The sequence below is a fragment of the Fringilla coelebs genome (assembly GCF_963513975.1).
Source record: "Fringilla coelebs genome assembly, chromosome: 6".
Classification (NCBI taxonomy): domain Eukaryota; kingdom Metazoa; phylum Chordata; class Aves; order Passeriformes; family Fringillidae; genus Fringilla; species Fringilla coelebs.
The window spans coordinates 11,951,328-11,972,572 of record NC_140034.1 but is presented as its reverse complement, the minus strand read 5'-3'; the positions used below and the strand labels follow the sequence as shown (position 1 = coordinate 11,972,572).

At 40.4% G+C, this 21,245-nt stretch overlaps 1 protein-coding gene across 1 annotated transcript in view; it reads right to left on the bottom strand.

Moving 5' to 3' along the window:
- The window catches only part of BEGAIN (brain enriched guanylate kinase associated), a gene marked incomplete at its 3' end in the record, with an annotated part of 147,568 nt that overhangs the window by 69,023 nt on the left and 57,300 nt on the right, over positions 1-21,245 (bottom strand). The window contains exon 3 of the mRNA XM_084207193.1: positions 4,192-4,281. Within this exon, the coding sequence (XP_084063319.1) occupies positions 4,192-4,281 (90 nt within the window). The remainder of the gene's footprint in view (positions 1-4,191; positions 4,282-21,245) is intronic.

The following is a 21,245-nucleotide window of genomic DNA, read 5'->3' as shown; positions in this document are numbered from 1 at the left end:
GAAAGTTATTTGAAGTTGTTGAGCAGTTGTTGTCTGCTTTTTAATGTCTGTCAGAATCCTACCCGTCTGCATTGCTTCTCACTGGGGAATCCAGACTACTGAGAGGTGATAAGAAAGGGGAAAAAAATAGTAAGGTATTGAAAAATTGAGGAAGCAAAATTAGAGGTAGACTTCAATTTGTGATTAGAAAGCTAAAGAGAGCTCTCCAGGTGATTAAGCAGGCTGCCTTCAGCTGCAGTAGCTCTCCTTATAGCTTTGAGTGGCCAGCTTCTAGATTGCTTTGGTTTGTAGTCACGGATAAGCGCTCCCCCTGGAAATTACTGAGAGCAGCCTGCCACATCAGCTCACAAGCTTATAAAGTTATATTTTAATTGTGTTATTAAACCTGTCTCACTTTTGTTTTTGTCTGTTTATTTCCCCAATTCATCTGGATCAAGCTGTGCTGGAACAGAAGTGTGGTTCCTCCTGAATTGTGCAGTTTATGTGTAATAGGAATGTAATGAGAATGGGTGAAGCCCACTGGCCAGAAGCAATCTGAAATTGATCTTACTCTTTCTATTAAAGGACTGAGGTTGGAAGTGTGGTAGGGGAATACTGGAGAAATGTGCTTTAGCAGTAGGGATAGAATTTTGTTCCTATTTTATTTGGTATAAAACACCCAGACATAGGTTAACCGGCAGAGGTTGTGATCTGTTCTCATCTTAACTATTTCCTTCCTTTCCCAATCCTTTTCTCATTCCTCTGATTTGAAATTCATCTTTGTCTTGCTCAAGGGACTCATTTAGGTGTGTTGGCTTAACACTTTCATCAGAAAGGTTATGCTAAGCAGCTGAAAAAATCAAAGATACTCTTCTGGCTCATGAAGCAGTCAGAATTACTACTGGGACTGGAGATGCTACGGCTTTTTTCCTTTATGAGCAGGGTATATTACATTATTTGAGCAAATGACTGAATTCTCCTTTTAAGTACATCTGTTGCAGTTGTGTTCTGATCCTCTTTTGTGACAGAAGTCATTCAAGACAGAAGCTCCTGTTGAGTCTCTAACTTGAATCCATGGGTGCTTGCCTTTAAAGCAGTGCCATGCTTGCCAGATGTTACTCCTAAGAGCCCAGGAGGAAATGCTGCTCCTGCCTGGAGGGAGATGCAGCACTGCCCCTTCAGACACCTCCAGTCAGTGCTGCTGCAGCCTCTGCTCCCCAGCCCTTGGTTCCCCTCACACACAGCACTGACATTGCTCAAGTCACTGCCGGAGAGGTGAGCTCTGGGCACTTTTCTGGAGGGCTTTCTGGCAGTACAACAGATCATTGGCTTGTTAACACAAGCAAGAAATTACATTAAATAAATTAACAATTTGATTTAATAAATTGATTAAATAATACTCCTAAGCCAGGACACACCCAAATTCTCAGCTGTGCACATGCAGTTCAGATTCTGAGGGAAACTATTACTACACACAGACTCATGTACAAAGTGTTGAACAGGAACAATGAGAGCTACTGCCTCGTACCTGAATGAACTTCTTTTGCCTGAATATTTCAAGATATTTTTAGTTTTCCTACAATAACAAATGATCCTCAGCCCTTTGATCAACTTGATATTACAGCAAAAGAAAAGAAGGAAAAAAAGAGAAAGGAGTTGCCATCTGTCATCTGTGGCTAATTATTTCAAGCCCTACCTTGTTTTATACACTGCAACACACTATTTTTGGGACTTGTTAACTGAGAAGTCTTCTACTCTGCAAGAGTATAAATGAGCTCACCTCTAGCAAGTTCCCCATGGCTCAGCATGTTGTGCCATCATTTCACACAACTTTCCTCCCAGCTGAATGTCATAATTTATTAGTTCAGTATTTTATCCTGCTCCCCTGGCTGTGCTGGCTTTTCAGTGTAAGACTCTGGTTTGTCACCTTTTTTTTTTTTTTTTTTTTTTGTGTCTGTATGGGAAAGGAGAAGGAACAGGATTGCATTCCTCCAAACTCTTGCTACCAGCCCTGCACCTTGACACTGGCTCTTGGGTAGTTTTTGGAGTGAGCCAGCAAATGAAAGATCTTCAGATTTGGAGAGACCAAGTCAGGCAACAGGCGTTCCTGGAAAAGCTGCTGAAAAGCAGAGCACAGTGTGCTCCTTCAGAGGGGACCCAGGAGCCCTTTGATTCCACCTCCCTGGAAGATGTAGCACCCCGAGGAACTGTACAGAGTGAGGAAGCAGATTCACTACTCCAGACATTCCCAAAAATCCCTCTTGTGCCTTGAGATGTGGATTGCATAAACACAAACACAGGCCATCTTTTTTTTTTCCTTTTTTTTTTTAATGTTATAACTGAACTACTTCAACATTCTGGGTTAATCAAAACTTAGGTTTTTACTAGGAATCTCTTGCTGATACTGTTACTGCTTTCTCATTAGTTTTTAAAGGTTAAGGGGCATCAGGCTGGGTAGAATAGAACCTATCCTCATTTTGTAAATGCTGACACTTGTCCTACTCACTATTTTTCATTTTACCAAACAAACGTTTGGGGTTTTTATGAGTTCCTTTAGCAAGGTGGAATTTTTCAATATAACTAGAAAGCAAGTTTCCAGATATTATTGTTTTACAGTCTAGTTGTTGAAGCAGTAAGATCTGAGTTACTCAACAGGAAAGAAACAAGCCAGCTTTCAGGAAATACAAAAATTTCTCTAACAATTTAGATCCTTGCAAGCTTTTCAAAAGCATGTAGGAAAATGAAATTTATCTTTCAATGGATGTTTATTTTTATTTTTTTATTAAATGGCTGAATAGGCTGAGCTAAAATCTTGGATTTGTGCATTTTGAGTTGTAGTAGACTTGGAGATAAACTGTGGTATTGTCCTCTACAAGAGTAAGTTTTTTCTTTATTTCATAAGTAAAAACTACAAGTAAATCGTGGTGGTAGAAAAGAAATATATTTTTAGTGAGCCCTACAGAAAGACGACTAAGTATTGTCCCAAGACTCAGAAATTCCATGTGGACATCCATTTTAAAACAGAATGTAAGATCAAACTCAGTAATTACACCATGGCTGTGTGAATTTCTTCCAATTTTAAAGGACTTCCAAATACTCAGCCAAGTTGGAATTAGAGTCGAACATTTTGTAAAAGAGTTTGATATGCCTGGATTATGTTTCACTGGCCATCTCTTGATTTTAGCAAGAACAAGCAGCAGAGCAAAGCTATTTTTACATCAAGATCTTCTAAACCCAGGTAAGAGCAGAGTGTACCTGCAGAATCCCAGGGGAATGAAAAGCAGGAATTCAAACCACTTTTCCAAGATTGCTGGGGTTTTTTTACTCCACAGAGTGTGGACCGTGTGAAAAAAAAATCAAAAAGAATCTCACTTATGTCTTTCTTATACTATCAGCACTCAAGATGAAATTTCTCACACATTATTATCTTGTATATAGAGAAAATCAATAGACTTCAGGAACCAATCTGAAGCTCAGTCTGACTTTATTTTCTTAACCTAATAACCTTTTTACTTTGAAATATTTTACAGTATTTCATATGTCATTAAAAGGTATAGGATTAGTGAATGGCATTTCTTCTACATACCTGCCACTTGAAATAAAGTCAAGCAAAAAGAACACACAGTGAATTCAGGAGGAAAGTAGAAAAGAACTTAAGCAAAATATGGAAAACGGAGTCATTACTTAAACTTCTACTACATGCTCCATAGAAATGTAAACCAGAATCATTTATAACTCTCCCATCCCTTCAGTATTCTGTACCTATAGTACTGAAAAATCCTTAGTTCAGGAGACTCAAGATTAATGTAAAATTGATAAAGGAAAGAGGAAATATATATACATACCAGCAATTAAGAAAGGTGGGTGAACAGCCCAGGTAACTGTGGTACCAACAGTGAAATGTAATGCACCTGCATTGTCAAACTACTCCATCAGAAAAAGAGATTCACTGGTAGCAGGCAGCTGTGGATTTGCAGCTTCTTAAACAATTTTCAGGTTTTATGCATGTTAGTAACAATTATTACAGGCTTGGCTGAGGCAAGCATCTAGAGTACTACAACAAACAGGTCTGCTGTTATACCCCTAGTCCAGAAAACACAGTGGAGCTGAACAATGAGAGACCACAGACTAACATGAGGAAATGAAACATTTTTACAGACATCAGAAAGTTAGAAAGAAAGCATAACTCACAAAACATCACTTATTAGTTACCTGTCCCAGAGAGTAGGTGAAGATTTTGCGAGCCTGCCCTGGAGAATTCTAGGTTGCCATAGGCAGGTTGGCACCCAGGAATTTCGTACCCTGTAGCATGAATAGAGGATAAACCATGGCTAGGTATGGCTCATAAGACATAGGAGTGATAACCTAGCTAGATTTGCTTTGTATCAGAAGGCTATGGCATAATTTGGTACTAATTATTTTTCAGGATATCTTACTTTAAAGCAGTATTAAAATTACAAAACAGAGTGATGCTACAGCACACACATTTAGTAGCTTTCTTGGCTGAATTTTGTAGGGCAGAATAAGCATTTACAATTGACCTTTTGATGGCTCTAAATGGGTGCTACTCCATCTATTTTATTGCAGAAGCATTTGGTCTTAAGATTTGTGAATTAAGCCCCTATATTTTCGCATTCTAAAAACATCAGCTTAAACAAATTTATGCTTCATTGAAAGAGGGTCATCAAAATTTCTTCTGAGCACCATAGTGAGAACATGTTTAACAGTGTTAATTGAATCTGGGCTGAGGTTCAAGTCCTGTATACCAGGTTCTGTGCTCATCTACCAGCAGCAGAACAATAGCTGCAAAATGTTTGCTGGGAAAGAAAAGCACAAAGAGAAGCAATCTGAACTAGCAATAGAAGCTATGAATAACACGCAGCAAAGGCAGATCCTGAGCCCAGGAGAAGGATGAGGCAGGCAAATTAGCAATGTGAACTGTTGCCCAACATTAGCATCAAGCAATGCTGTTAAGATTCACAACAGTCTGTGCGGTCCTTAGTCAAGCAAATCCTCACTGAGGTCAAAGGTGGTTTTTCCTGAGTAAATTCTGAGTAAGGACTACAATACTTGGCCATGCAGAACACCTCACACAGTATTGCTTTATTCATTTGCAATATCAGAAATACAACACAACATTCCTTGAAGGATAAACTCAGTAAAAATCAATTTTTCCTGACGCAAGAATATCTATATTTATGAACCAGAATCTTTGCATAAACTTTCCCTGTGTTTAGCGATCACTACAAATGCAGAAAATCCTACCCTCCAGTATTGTCCATCAATTACCAGTGCTTACTGCAAAGCAGGGACCTTCTTTACACACATGACATATCTCAGGAGTGCTGCAGAGAGCAGCAGAGAATCTTAGTGTTCATGGGAAGGGATAACCCTGCTGAGGCTCTTGCCCCTGCTCTAAGTCTGCCCTAGGTTTGGCTTCGTGTCAAGGACTACTGGCAGCAAGCTGATGGTCTTTGAGGCACCCTGAGGAAAAGCTGTGAGTGAGTGCCAGCAAGCTACTTTAGTTATACCACTGAGTTGTACCTAAGGAAAAAACATTTATGTATCTTTTAACTTCTACCATTCTGGACTTGGATTTAGTATGTGAAGACACACATACTAAAAGACAAAAAAAAGTGAGGGTCTAAGTATTAGGTGTTGTCATCACACAAATTTACAGCAATATCAGCTTTGAAATCAAACAGGGGTGAGAATAAATCTTTGCAATATAACACCTCGGTACTGTTGGTTCTGCAGTGAACTGTCGGTATTACTCTGGATTATACATTTTTAACAGCTTTTTTAATGTTTTCAAACTGTAAATGTTATAATCAATAAGTGTGTACATATTTAATAAACACAGTTCTGTAGAACTTCACTGTGCATTTTCATTCTCAGCTATGGATATTAGGAAAGCAGTCAGCTGTAGAAAAACAGTTATGGAAATGGTCTTTACCTACCTCTCCATTTTGGCATACTTTTAGGTACAAAATTGTAAACTACTACTAAAAATCCCCTGAGCAATCTTAATATTGGAAAAAAACCCCAATCAAACAAAACAGGAAATTTAGCCACAGGTTTTTCTAGACTGGGCAGAGGTTTTTCAAATCAGTACATTTTGCATATTTCTCTGCACTCCACTAAGAAACCCTCTATAGGAGTGTTCTAATGAAAAACAAAACTTGAAAATCCTGAGATGGTTTAAATGAAAACATTAGGCTTTTCAAGCCTGCAAAATTAATTAAATTTGGGCTCCTGGTGCAAAGAAGCCATTTGAGCACTGAGAAATCTCTGCTGCCTTCATATCCAAGTTCTCCTCCATGTAGTCTTAATCCAATACATCTCATGCCTTTTGCTGATATATGGCAAAGGGCTTTGCTAAAGGTAACCTTGACAAAACTTTTTAAGGCTGTGAGGTTGTGAGATGTTTTGACAGAAATGGGAGTGGTGTAAATTCCACTTTAGCTGTTTGTTCAGTGTGTTTCCTGTCATCGTTTTTGTGGTAAGTCACATGTAATTGCTCCATAAATGAGCTAAGACAGAGAAAAGCTCTCTTCTCTAAATGTGGTGGATCTTTCAAAAGCTCCCCAAAGGGATTTAATAACATCCTGTCTCACATAATCAGTGTCAGTTGTAGTCAGTCTAATCCTATTCTCTTATGCAAGGTCAAAAAATAATTAGTAATGGTGAGATTTATTTGCCTGATATTAAATCACAAAAATTAATTTGTCAGCCTCTGCAGTTTACATGGGATATTGTTTTAGCATTGGCAAATAAGAAATCAGCGAAACAGACAAACATTTTTGTCTAAAGCAATTGCAAATTTTAAAGGAAACAAAGTAGGAAAATCTCCCAGTTCTGTTACTGTGTTGTTTCCTTTCTGAAACTACAGTTGTAAGAAATATTAAGGTATTGCAAATAAGAAACCAGCCTATTAAAAAAAAATGTATAGTCACTCCAGACAGTTAGTAGCTTACTACAGGAAAAATATCAGTCATGAACAACCTGATGATAAATTTTTTCAGATTATCAATTTTTAAAACTACTTTTAATTGTGCCAAGGCATCATAAAGTAACTCATGTTTCTCTTCTTTCTCCAGAGCTTCACTTATACTTCACTGATGTGATTGAGACCGACTCCAGTGTCAAGTGAGGTTGGAATTTGGACACACTGTTGTAATAGTCTGTGCTTCCTTGTCTTGTCCTAGAACATGCAGTATGTTAGTTTGAATATTGTCTGTGGCTCGTCTGGCAATAATCACAGTCTACTTACAGAAACACAGAGAATTAAAAAAAAAAAAAAAAAAAAAGACATGGATTTCTCAGTGAAGCATGATCAACACTGTCTAGAGAAGAACAGTTCATCAGTTTTGGCTCCAGAAGATCATTGATCCACTGCGCCTAGAATAGACACATGCAGACTACTGTGCTATCTGAGAAATCATTTTCTTAAAAATTAGGAAAATAAATGCAATGCCTCTTGTGTTCCCCTCTCCATACTCTATAGATGGTGAATAAATTTTTTTTTCAGTTCTCTCTGAAACTGCAGCTGAAGATAGGGGGGTGAGAATCTGTGAGAGAAGCCATTCCACAGACACCAAGGTCAGCGCAGAAGGAGGGGCAGGAGGTGCCCCAGGAGCTGGAGCATGGGCAGCCAGATGCAGACCATGGTGAGAGAGTTGTGCCCCTGCTGTCTCCCAAGGGAGGGACTCCACACTGGAGCAGGGAGCATGAAGAGTCCTCCCAGTGAGGAGGAGGGAGTGACAGAGACAATAAATAAGCGATGAACTGACCACAGCCCCCATTCCCCTCTGTGACACCTGAGGGGAGGAGACAGATCAGAGTGAAGGAGGGAGGGGGGGTGGGAAGGTGTTTTAGACTTAGATTTTATTTTCTCATTATTCTACTCTGATTTTATTGGTGTTAAACTGATTTTCCCAAGAGGGGTCTGTTTGGCTCATGATGGCTATTGGTGTGTGATCTCTCAGCACATGAGTCTTTCATCATATTTTCTCTCCCCTCCCTGTCCAGTTGAGAAGGGAAGTGACAGGGCAGCTTTGGTGGGCACCTGGGGTCAACCCACAACAGGATCTATTTTACAATCCACATGTCTATTTTACACATTTCAAATGCAAATCTGAAAGACTTTTCTGAAATGTGTTTTCAGAAGTTGGATAATTTTCTGGTTGCTCCACTTTTGAGTGGAAGACTTAGAGAGTAGATTTAAGCAGTCTTTAGGCAAAAGTCACCCTAAATCTTACACCTTTTAAAGGGAGAAGGGTTTTCTGTAAAGCAGGAAGGAATGTATCTTGGTCCAAATTTTAGCTTAAAGTCAGTGACTTTTAAGACTTGAAGGGGATTTGAAAGTCACCCTTAAACTGGATTGTGCTATTATGATTTCTGTACTTGCCCAATTTAGCCCTGTTTTACCCCGCTACGAACAACTTAAGTGCAGGAACTGCTATTTTTGCTTCTATTAACACCATCAAGCTATTTTAAGGGCATGCTTTTATAAATACTAATAACCTGAGATGAAACATTGACAGAGCAAGCTGGGAGAACCACAGGGACACCTCAGAACATACTGTCACGACTCTACCTCTACATCCCGTCCTCATCCAGAGGGCACGTGGCACTGATGCTGATTTAGCACCACAGACTTGCAAGATGCTGTCAGCTGTGCTTTCCTTCTACCTACTTTCCTACCAGTCATGCCAGGGTAGGTAACTGGCTGTCATCTCCACAGAACAAGGGTGAAGCTAATAAAAATGTCAAACAATCCATTTTCTGTGAGGGGGTGGTGGTTCTATTCCTGGAGTTACCAGAACTATCCATGACCACAGCATGAAATAGTGCAGAACTGCTTCAGGGGCTGAACAATGTATCTTAGTGAATATTTTCAGTGTAACTCCCTGGCTGACACACAGGGTCCTGTGGAAGCATGCATCCCACCAGTTGGGGTATTTTGGAGGCACTGGACCAATAGCTCTGCAGTGCAGACACAGATGCCAGCAGAGTGAGTGAGAATGTAAGGAGGCTGGTAATGTCCATGAAGCAGAAAAGGGAGGAAGATGAGGATGCCTGTAATCAGGGAAGTTAATACCTATTTTATGACAGTATAGGAATACAGAGGTGTTGCTCTGCAGCTCAATTTGACACATTTTAGGAGAGTGTTTCTCTGAAAAAGTCCTGCTGGCTTCCAAAAGCCCCCACCTTTTTTCACTCATCCTATTTCTTGTCTCTTTTTTTGCCTCACTCTTCTAAAAAGCTCCTGCCATGACTTCTCTTCATCTCCAGCTTTGTCCATCAGTTCAATCCCCAAATTAGATGTTTCCTGTGTGGCCACTGGCTCTTCTTGGTGCATCATCACCTGCAGCTCCTGGTAAGAGACCCAAGACTTCCAAGAGCCTTCTTGGGAAGCCAGACACTAAAAAACCTTCACCTGCCATGAAGGGTTAGGGAGGAAGTCTTAGTCTTGAAACTAGGATGAAGAACATCTGACTGAGATTGAACCTATGTGGGATCTAGTTTAGAAACTGATGCTTTTCAAGTGCACAACTTTAAAAGTTTATAAAAATCATAGAACTACAGAATGGTTTTGGTTGAAAGGGACCTTAAAGATCATCTAGTTTCAACTCCCCTGCCATGGTCTGGGGCGCCTTCCACTAGACAAGGTTGCTCAAAGGCCCATCCTACCTGGCCTTGACCAATTCCAGGGATGAGCATCCATAACTTCTTTGGACAACCTGAGCCTCACCACCCTAATTTGTTCCTAGTATTTGATATAAAATTATGCTTTTCCAGTTTAAAGCCATTCTTACTCGTCCTATCTCAATGCCTTTCTCAAATGTTCCTCTCCAGCTGCCCTGTAAGTCCCATAGGGACTGGAAGTCCTCCAGATCCTTCTCAATCCCTTCTCTGCCCAGCCTGTATTTGTGCTGGGGATTGCCCTCACCCACATGCAGGACCTTGCACTTGGCCTTGTCCTTCATGAGGTTTGGGGCCACCTCTTGGCCCCATGTCCCTCTGGATCAGGTGTGCCAGCTCCAACTTTGTGCCAGCTTGGTGCTGTCAGCAAACTGGCCGAGGGTGCGCTGAATCCCACCATCCCTGTGGATGAAAAATGGCAAACAGTGCCTTCTTTGTTGCTCACAGAGGTATTTAGGCTGGCCCCAAGTTAAAGCCAAACTGCTGGCTGCAGGGTCTGGAATTCTTTTGTTCTGGTTTTCAGGGGATCCCCCTCCAGGCTCTGTTAATGGCACTGACATCAGACCGGGAGTGGGACTGAGATTGGTTGAGATTCCCCTTTCCACCAACTTGGCAAGCCTGTGCTTAATATAACACAAATTCCTGACACTCTGGAAAGCTCCTTGGAATATTTTAGCTGCAAAGTAGGCTGGATAAGGTCTTAATGAAGAAAGTAATTGGCTACTTTTTTTTGCTATGAGTTAACCCACCTTTTTTTCCCTAGTTATATTTTCTGAAGTAGCTGAGGCATTTTAACACAGAATGTGGCTTACAGCATTCCCATTGATACAGTCAAAATTTTTCAAAGCATTAAGAAATCTGTCAGTAGAACATTTTGAGTGGCTTCAGTGATCAGTAATGCTGCTGGGTCATTACATCTCCCTTACCTACCTATTTTTCCACCTATATTTGTTAAACCATGTGGGTGGCCTTTTGTGAAGTAAATGTGGATGAATATGCATACACATATGTGTATGTATATGTATGTACATGCTTTAAATCGACTATTTTCAGGAAATATATGAGGAAAATAGTGCATAAAGGCTTTGAACTGCCATGCTTGGGCTATAAATATGTGAATGAATAATTATTACTCTATTAGGCGGGTTGACAGAGCTGTTGTGGTAGAATTGGAACTATTTGCAATGTTTAGTTTTGTTTGTTGATGCCATCAAATAATTGTGTTGCCAAAACACAAATTATATTTCATTCAGACCCAAGGCAGTCAGTTCAATAGAGGTGTATGAACAAAATATAGGGATTTATGACTAATGAATAAATGAACTTTCTGTTCTCAAAACGCTAAGATGACTTATTCTCTGTGTGATAACATAAGCTAATCAGTTTTCCATAAATTTCTAATTAACAACAGGATCTTAAAAGTATCTGTGGAAACAGCTCACATTTTTCCAAACTTTTGCATTATTTCATTAATGAGGTACTCTAGTTTGCATATTAATATCCAATAATGGCTTTAATCTAGTGGGTTATTGCAACAAAATCCAAGATTGTGAAGCTTTGCCTCCTTGGTGACCACTTTTCTTGGTATCATTGTGGTATTATATTGTGGCTATATGACTTCACATTTTGTCAGTCATTAAATGCATGAAATATACTAATAGATCTGAAATTTCATATCTGGCTGAGTACAATGTTACTAATTATTAGATTTGCAGGAGAAAAAAGAAACAGGTGCAGAAACACTCCCTCCTGCAACTGCAGAAAAATATGATAGGAATTAGTCATTCAGTATCTGCATGGAAATAATCATAAATTGTTAATAACATTTCATTTTGAGCTTCCTTGAGAAGCTGATCATCTGCATATTGTGAAAAACATCAGCTGTACTGACCTACAAGTTATAAACCATTGCTTTAAAGTAAAAAAGGCTTAACAAACTCTTCTAAGGGTTAGAGATCATCCTTGCAATATAATTCAATGACAGCTGATAGCTTGTGTACTGCTTAAATGATTTTTCTCATTTCCAGTGGGAAGCAATAGCCATAAGTGCATTGTATAGGTGCCAAAATATACCTGTTGTTTGTGGACATTTCCTATTGGAAGTTTACTGCCAGTATGTTTTATATGTCTCCAGAAGGGTCAATATCAGCAGTGGCTCTCCAGTGCTGTCAGTGGTGATACACAACAGCTTCTCTGAGGGATTTGTTTTTATGATGAGTTTTTGCATAATGGCAGGAAACAGTTCTCATGAGGAATGGTTTTCTGCATGCAGGAAAACAAATATCAAATTGACCTAAGGGCTGTTCTCTCCTCCATTTACATTGGGTCCTTTTCCTCAACCAGCTGAATGAGAGTTGTTTCTGATGTAATTAGGCCACCACAAATAATTTCCTCCATACCTTTTCTCTATCAGAAATACTTTGTTCCAGCGTCCCAGCAGCAGATCCATTTTTTTTCACCCTTTTTTCATGGCATTACTTCAGGCAATCTTTACAACACTGCAGCTGCCCTCTCTGAGTGCACTTAAAGCTTTGTTCCAATGTGGAGAACGTTATGGGGTAGCTGTCAGTAAGTATCAGGTTGAGAAGATTCCTGTGCCTGTGTGTGATTTTTTATCAATCCAAAGGAGTTGAATTTGAAAAGATATTTTGGTTTCTTAGTATGGAATATTAAGATGCTTAAGGAATCAGCTGCATAAATCAGTAATATATTAAAAGCTACCTTCTAAATCCTCTATTGCCAGAGTAATTTTCCTTTTCCCCCATTTTTCAACAGTCTTCCTTGGAGCCTCTAAGTTTGGGAGCTTTAGATAATCACTGACTCATTTTGTCATCTAGGAATGCACTATGCAAGAGGTCTTTTCTAAATATATGGATGTGTTTACTGCATACATCAACTGCGCTTGTATTTATGTTTCATACCTTTTCCAAAGTCTGCTGTGATGATTTTAAGTAGGGGGATGTGAATGTGTGAATAGAATCATACTGAATATAGAGTGGGATTATCTGTGCTGAGAATAGAAGGTCTTTTGTGCAAAGATTTGTCTGTGCTTTCAGAGCTCCAGCAATCCATGCCTGGTGCCTCCAGAGAATCTAATAATTACAAGACATCCCTTTAAAATCACACACATTTTACATGGTAAAGAGAGTGAGGCTGACACCTAAGATTCAACATACCCTACCACAAAGAGGTATCCTAAATTATACCTGGTGGCTCAGGAACCTTCATTCTGTCACTGAATGCAGTGCTAAAATGGCTTTTAGGCTAAATATCTGTTTTCTAAGCAGGTTGAGTAAACAATGATGTGAGGTGTTTCAGCAAGAGAAGGAATGTTGGCTTGCTGGACAAAGGGTGGTGATGGTTTTGGGAACATTATGCAGAATTTCAGCCACCCTTTTTCAAGAGAGAGATTCAGTCTGGAAGGGATGCACATAAAAGGGTTTTTCTGAGACCTGAGGCATCTTAGAAAACAAACTCAAAATAAAGTTTGTCTAGATCAGTCTAAAAAAAGAAAAACTGAGTGGGGATATGGCTGATATTGTAAATGTAACAAGGAAGGGCAAAGATGATTTCCACTAAAGAGAAGTGAAGGCTTAAGAAGAAATTGATCATGATTACATTTTCTCCTGGAATTTTGAAGATTTCCAATGACAGAACATGATTCTGAAACAGCCTTTCTATAAGAGTAGCAGATAGAGAACTTAGAAGATGGAGTATATGGTTATGGAGTATATTCCTGTAAATGCAGATCACTGTCCCCAAATGTCCACCTTCCTAAATGTCCTTTTTCCTAATCTGATTTTTCACAGAAAGGCTATTGTTAAAAGATTTTTTCTAACAATGGATCTCAGCCCTTTAAGATGTCACTCCCTTCAGTGATTGCTACTTGTGGAGAACAGAACAGGGCACCATAGTAGTACTGCCAATGACTGGAGTCAGGAATGGAGGAAATGTCATTGGAAAAACCAGTCCTACCTTTCAGAACCTGATGCAGCTAATGAATTTGTCATTTGATCTCAGCTAGCAGCGCATTTATCAGTTCAACACTTTTATGTGTTTACAATACGAATGCTCTGCTACAGAGCAGTTGAATTTACAATTGAGAATACTGTGATTACAGAGATAATATCTAGAGAAACATTCCCAGGGGATGCTTCCATGCAGCTTAAAATCAATAGACATGATGAGTGTTTTACATCTCTTCAGACTTTGCTTGTGATTTGACTATTACAACCCTTATCTTTTACCCCTGAAGAGCATGGCTGCTTTCACTGTGGATAGATTTCTGTGTTCTTTTTGCTGAGAAAATTAAGCAGTGAGTGATCTGCTTCAGAAGTCTGCTCACTGGAGAATTGGTAAATATGCATGTAAACAACTGCCCTGGAGTATAATCTGAGCTATTTTTATATTTCAGTTTGGTAAGTTAGGAGAAGGAATTAATTAAAACAAGAGAGATTAGACTTCAGAACTTGTTTTTCTGACTCTTCAGAAACCCAGTTGAGGCCTCCTCTTCTGCTTGCCTCCACAAATTTAGATTATTTTTGCTAAATTCTCCTTTTATTGAGGAATTTTTTCAGCAGTGACTGTACCTCTAGTAAAATAATTCAGAGAAATTGCCTGGGCTACCTGGCATGAAGTTTATCCCTTGTATATCCATGCAGGTTGGCTCAGTCCATCTTGCACTCTGTGGGGCTATTTGAATTGATTCTTTCTAGTTTTATGTGCCTTCCATTATACAGGGCAGGTTTTCTGTTGTCTTAGGGTACACTACATTCATTTTGCAGGCACTTCTCTATGCCAGTCACTGCTCTACTGGACCTTTGGGTATGTCAAATAAACAATACAGCTCCCAATATAGAGAAAATCAGCTCACTTTTCTGTTGCTGACTTGCTCCCTTACCCTTTTCCCTCTTTTCCATTTAAAGTATGAGTTTATTTAGGGAGAGGAAATCTCTTAGGAGTGTGGGACAACAACATGCAGCATAATGAATCCGTATCTCAGGATGGGACCTCAAGTGTAAAGAGGAAAAACTGAGAGGAAAATTCTGGTGGGGTCACTTGAGCAGAGGATCTTTTGAGAAAGCAAGAAAAAGACTAAAAAAGCATCCAAGGGATGTCAGCCTTAAGGTGTGGTAAAAACATCCCAGTACTCTCAGATCTGTTCAGTGTTATAGTTCAAAATAGCTAATGGAAAGATTTCAAAATTATTTCATTATCCTGCATACCAATTGAAGCCAGACAAATGTCAATGAAACATCTGAATCCAGAATAATGCAGGAAACAGAGCTGACTCAGAGGTAAAGAAAATGCAGAATTTCACTACCCTGTGGATGAGTGCTGTAGAGGGAGATGGCAGGGCTGTGGAGAAGCAGGCATGGTGCTCCTGCTCGTGCCAGGAGAAGGGGCCATGACCACTGCTGCTTGCAAGAAGGATGAGCAAGAGTTTTTAGTCTATTCAGAGCATCCTTTCCTTGGGCAGTAGCAGGGACAGGTCTCTGGCAGAGGCAAAGCAGAGAGCTGCCCCAGCACTGCAAACTTTGTCTATGCCTGAAGCTGGCTCTGCAAATCCCATTCCATTTATTTCAGGGCTTGAAACTTGTACTGTACCAGGCCCAAGGGAACAAATGTGCTGCAAAACAAAATTGCCAGGTGCGAGCAATCAGAGCACAATTAAATCTATTATGAATGAAATGAGTTATCTCCTTAAAAAAAATAAAATCTTAGCTGTTGTGGAAGGTGTCTTATTTAGCAATTAAAAGATGTATATGTTCAGGTGAGTCTTATTACTGCTTGGCTAACTCCTGTCACGTGCTTCTTCAAACTTTCTCTTGCCAGAACAGGCAAAAAACAGACTCAGCTTTCATCCAGATGTACATCAGTGAGTCAGGGGCATGAGACTGCTTTCTTCAGTGTAGACAATGTCTGGCTAGGATAACAGCTAACTGGATGCTGTTAAAATTAGAGAAACAGAAATGCAGAACATGTAATGTTGAGGATGTGTCACGTGGAATAGAGCTCCCAAAGGGAGGTCATTGAGCACTAAAGGTGGCACAGGCTCAGAAGCAATACTTGGACAAGTGCAGGCCCTGTTTTCAAGCCACGAGTAAAGAAGAATGATTCTTTCTAATCAGTCTCACAGGCACACAGAATTTGGGGATCTGGCATGTCCTAGGAGGCTGTGCAGACGCTGATCTGCCTGAGGACAAGTGGCCAGGCTGCCCAACATTACTGGGATTTCTCTGCAAGGCAGGAGGTTCAGGTCCTTGGTGGAGCCTGGCCCATTCATGGTGCTTCCAATCCCCCTGCCCCACAGGGATGGGAAGTATAGAGTTAGCACAGAGCTCAGCAGCTGTGACCTCTTATTTCAGACACCCAGTGGCAGTGGTGTGTATCCCACACTTTCAGTGATTTGAGCAGTGAGCACTGTTTTATTTCAAATTGAAGACCTGAGTCTTGTTTCTACTTTTTCTCAGGATATGTCCTTCCTAGGGAACTACCAGCACAGATTTCCATGCTTTCCACTTGAGACTTGGCACTGGATAATCAGGAGTACAAAGTCATGAAGCCAGCAAGAAAGGAAGAAAAACAATAAACCAAAATAAAAACCATTTCTATATCTCTCCTTTTCCTAACTATACTGTATTCCTCTCTTCAGCTCTTTAAAGCCTCTGGGTTCCTTTTACAGGAAAGTCCCCTCTGGATCAGTTCTAGAAGCAGTGCCATGCCTGTATTTTGTGCCCAGAATATGATTTGACTCAGGCAGCAGGAAGAGCAAGCATGTGTACTTTAGGTGCAGTACACTAACAATTTAAATTTTAACACATTCCTTTGGACTTGGATGCCAAGTGCAACTGATTGTTATTTGAGCCTGAGGTTTGCAACAGTGTTAGCTTGTTATGGTACAAACATGGAAACCAGAAGGTCTGGTCTGGTCTGGGAGCTGGTCCCCTCAAAGAAGAACACACAACATGTACAGGAAGACAGAAAAGCAGAATTTCCAGTCTGGTAGTGGGGCCAAGACAGAGAAATCTGGTTCCTGCCTGTGCAAGCCTTGCTGGTCAATAGCAATTAGAGCAAAATTAGCAGCTCAAAGGGTAACATTCTAACACCTCCCTGAAGGATACTGAAACTCCGGGCCAGTCCTCCAGGATTTGGAAGACTACCATTCAGCCAGATCTTTCAGGGCTCCAGATGTCAAGTGAGCCTGCAAATAGCAGACTGTAGTTGCTTTACTCTCATGTAATTTCAGAGTCTCTAACTCTCCCCTGGTCCCCGCTAAAAGGTATCATTATCTCCTTTGCCAGAAATGTGCTGCTGCTTAGTAGCTGAGTAATGGGGGTTGTCTCTGTAAAATAAGAGCTCTAGGATCCTGCCAGCCCCAGACCAGAGCTGCATCCTCTTGGCTTCTACAAGTGCAGAAGTTATTGCATTAAAGCAGGGTAGATTAAAGGATTGTCTTCTGCTTGACTTTTGAATTGGGGAAAGCATCCAGCCTGATAAACAGACACAGCTGAGCTAATGCAAATGCCAGGGGTTGGGTAGCACTTGCTGATGAGGTAAGCAGTCCTCCCCAGCCCCCATCTGCTGGGTGGTATTTGCAGAAGCTGGTGACTACTTAATAATGTTATAGTCTGCAAGGGACCTCTGGGAATGTGAGATGAGAGAGGAAGCGTTTGTGGGAGAAAGAAGCACTGAATAAAGATAGCTCAGGTGAGAAAACAGCAAGTTCTCAATTATCAAGACCGTTTATTCAGAACAGTTTGTGTTTTCTTTCTGATCTGACATGTTCTCCTTGCTTTATAGAAAGAGAATTTTGGGAGCTGAGAGGCCACCTCCCCTCAGCTTCGCTGGTCTTGCTTGTGCATTGCTCATTCCTAACATCCCTTTGATTTCCTCTGCATAATGAGAACTGAGAGTATAAAATTAAGAGGTTTGACTTCCTCAGGTCCTTATATTGCATTTGTGCAGGACAAGGCCACAGAAAGGACTGGAATTTCTGTACTGCCTGAGCAGTAACTCCTCTGCAGGAAGGCTGACAACCTCAACCATCAGCAGAGCCTGCTCTAACTCACTGCCAACCACTGCCCTGTTGCAACTAGGGAATATCTGATCTCTTGGTATTAGAATGCAGAAATTTTCTTACAGTGTATTTTTTCTATTTGTTTTGCCTCTGAGCATAGATAAACAGTGTGTTCCATTACTTATTTCATTAGCTGCTAGTCACTTTCTCTCAATCTATGGTCTTTCAGAAAGAAACTGCACTCCTCCATTGCTACTGGAAGACTTAGCCTTGATCCTGGCAGCTGCATTACGCTTTTAGATGAGCAATCTTCTTGAATACTTACAGAAATATCCAGCTATAGCTTGTTCTAACAGAACCTTTATTTTTTTTTCACTCTCTTTCTCCTTTGCAAAGTGTATTTTGGCATCATCCCTGAACTTCCTACTGGCAACTCCCTCTTTGCTGAGAAGTGACATCCTTTCACGCTCTAATGCCCAGTATCTTGTTCCTGTCTTGTTTACATGTAATCCACTTTTAACAGCTCCAGACATCTTGGCAGGAGGGCCAAAGCAGACTCACTTGCTGTATTTCTTGGCCTTTTTCTGATAAGACTTAGACTTGTTCTGTTCCCTATGGACCCTCTGATGAGTATGGAAGGGAAATTTAAAATCCTATTCCTTTTCTTCCTTGCTGTGTTCCAGTGCAGCAGAAGTGGCAGTTCCTGCACTCTGGGGAATACAGACAAGCTAAACTGTTTGGATAGCAAGAGGGTGGAAGGGTGTGGGGCCAGCAGTGCCCTGTGTCTGCAATTCTGGCTGACACCTGGGAGAGCTCTGTAGGAGTCTGACAATAAAACTCTACAATTTCTCTTTATTTGCCTTTGTCTTAAAGGCACATTTTGATACTTTAGGATTCGTTTTTGCCCTGGTGTAGATAATGTTGAAGAGACAATGGGAATCTGGGATTTCTGCTTTGATTTCATGTGAATTCTCTGGTCAAACCTGTGGCCAAATTTAAACTTTAATAGTAGTATCTCATTACATGACACACCTCATTATTCAGACCTGAGATAGCAAAAATCCCTCACATATTAGAAAGTTCTGACAGCTGGCCCCTTTTGATTGTTTTTCACTCTCAATATATTTCAGAACCACTACAACCAACCATTTGTCTTGGACAATTACACCAAGATAAGGCTTTGGAAATGGGAAACTAAAGAAGAAAAAGAAAAAAAATTAAGGTTAGTGATGTTTTCATATAGCTGTGCACGTTTCTGGTTTATTGCATGAGTTAGAAAGAGTTAGTACACTGAGTATCAGTATGAAAAGTGGGAATAGGTCACTAAAACTGATGTGAGTCCTGTGCACCCTGTAGAAAGCTGTGTGACCACTTCAACCTTTGCCAGACACTTCACTAAGTGTTAAGAAAAACAAAATAAACAAATAATTTCAATTTTGTAAAGATTTCACATCCTGGTGTGAAAAGGCCTTTCATTCCAGTCAAGTCTTGCTTTCTGATTAACTGCCATGGGTTGTGTAAAAGTATTAATAGATTTTTCTATCCTCACTGTACTGATGTTCAATCACAAGCTTTTTCCAACTCTGCACTTTTTTAGAGGACAGTAAATCATCGAAACCATTCTTAGCAAGTGGATGTCAATCTGATTACAATTAACAATACATTCCATTTCCATTTCCCACTTTCAAATGAAGTTGAATGATGGCAGTACAAGTCAAAAAAGGGATTTTGAATAAGCTGAGGTCTCTCTAGATTTCTGTGAATACAAGGCTCCTTCTTTTATGGTAGGCAGCAATTTTTTGTACGTATCCCAACACTTTTCTGTTCATTTGGACCTGACAAGGTAAATGAGTAATAGAAGTGAAAAAGGAAAAGTAGATGCAAAGCAAATGCAGTTGTCTGGATTTATTGAGCCCAGTTGATGGTGTTGAAATTATTTTTTCTTATTTTTCTAGAAATTCATTTTGTTCAGGCCTGCTAGTGTATGTCAAACACTACATAAATGAATAAAGAAACCAACCTTTCTTATTCATCAATGGATAAAGAAATAAGCCTTATGTGTCAATAAAAACCATGTACTCTAAAATTAGTGTGTCTGCTGCAGCTCAGAATAATGGAGAACAATTTGTTCCCTTTTATGTAAATTGAATTTAACTATCAATAAGAAATATAGCAGCTTTTACTTAAAATTGACAGTCCCACTAATTTAGAAGATGGAAAAGCATGGGTAAGGAAGACAAATAAGGAGGTGGCAAATGAACCATCCCAGTTGTGGGGAGGTAGAACACAGCTGAAATGTTCTTGGGGTGTGCTCCCAGCAGCACACATGGCTACCAAATCCAGGCTGTGATGATGGCAATGGGCCATGGGAATGCTTTTCTTGGAGTCTTTGACTCCAAGACTAAAGAAGATGACCCCAAGGAAAGGAAACTCATTCCCAGCATTTTCTGCGGACTGTCTAAAAAGTTCTCCAGACATACCAGTTGGTTTCCTCAGGCTGCAGAAGGAGGTGCTGAGACACCTCCTGAGCAAGGGCTTTGCTAGGTCCTGCTGCCTCCTTGGACATCACAGCTGAGATGTTTCTTGCCTGGGGCTGCTGTATCCTCACCTTTCCCTTGCAGCCTGGGAAAGGAGCAGCGAGTGAGCTCTGTCAGTCCCTCCATCCCTCCTAGAGCAGGCACCTGATGAGCCTGACACAGTCAGTAAAGCCCAAGGCTGCCTGCAGAGAAACTTCAGGATGAGCCCTCAGCCCCCAGGGCTGACATTAACCCTCAGTCACTTGTACCAGGCATCTCTTGGCTAGTGGTATTTCATATTTTCTTTAAGGATTGCGTGATGAGTTTAGGTTTTTTTTCTCGTTCTGTTTATTTAGTGTGACTGGAAGTACTGAGAAAAATCTGAGATAAGATATTTTAAGTATCTGCAGGCTTGGAACAATAGCTCCACAGTGAAGCCTCTCTGGTGTGAAATACTCCAGTATGCTAATTTAGATGTAAAGCTGTGTTAGAACTTGGGTGATAAAGGTCAGGGTGGCGTGCAGAACCTTGGGTAAAATCTGTGGGTTTAAAACTGAAGTATTGGTGGCAGACTGAAAATACTTCTCTTGTGGTACATGCCAGACATGAAAGTTTTAATTAAGTAATGTACTTTGGACCTTTTATCTTTCCACATTCTGTGCTTTTTCTACTCTATTTGGAAACTATACTTGTGTCACACTGTTGGCAAGGAAATCTCTGTATTTAACAAGATTGATGGTTGTGTTGCTGGTTCTCTCCTGCGGCCCTGAAGCACTTTGGAAGTTTGCAAATGCCAAATGAACCACATGAAACACTTTCAGGTATGTGCAGTGGCAAACAGGCTGCAAACACCGTGTTAGGGCCAAATTAGCACTGCCGTGTTGGCCGGTAATGAGTACATGGCTGCTATCAAAAAAAACCCCAGTACAGTGTGTTTGCCCCTTTTTCAGCCATAGGAGAATCCTGTGCTCACAGAGGGACAGATTATGCCACTTCTGCATAGTAATTTATAGCAGAAAAAT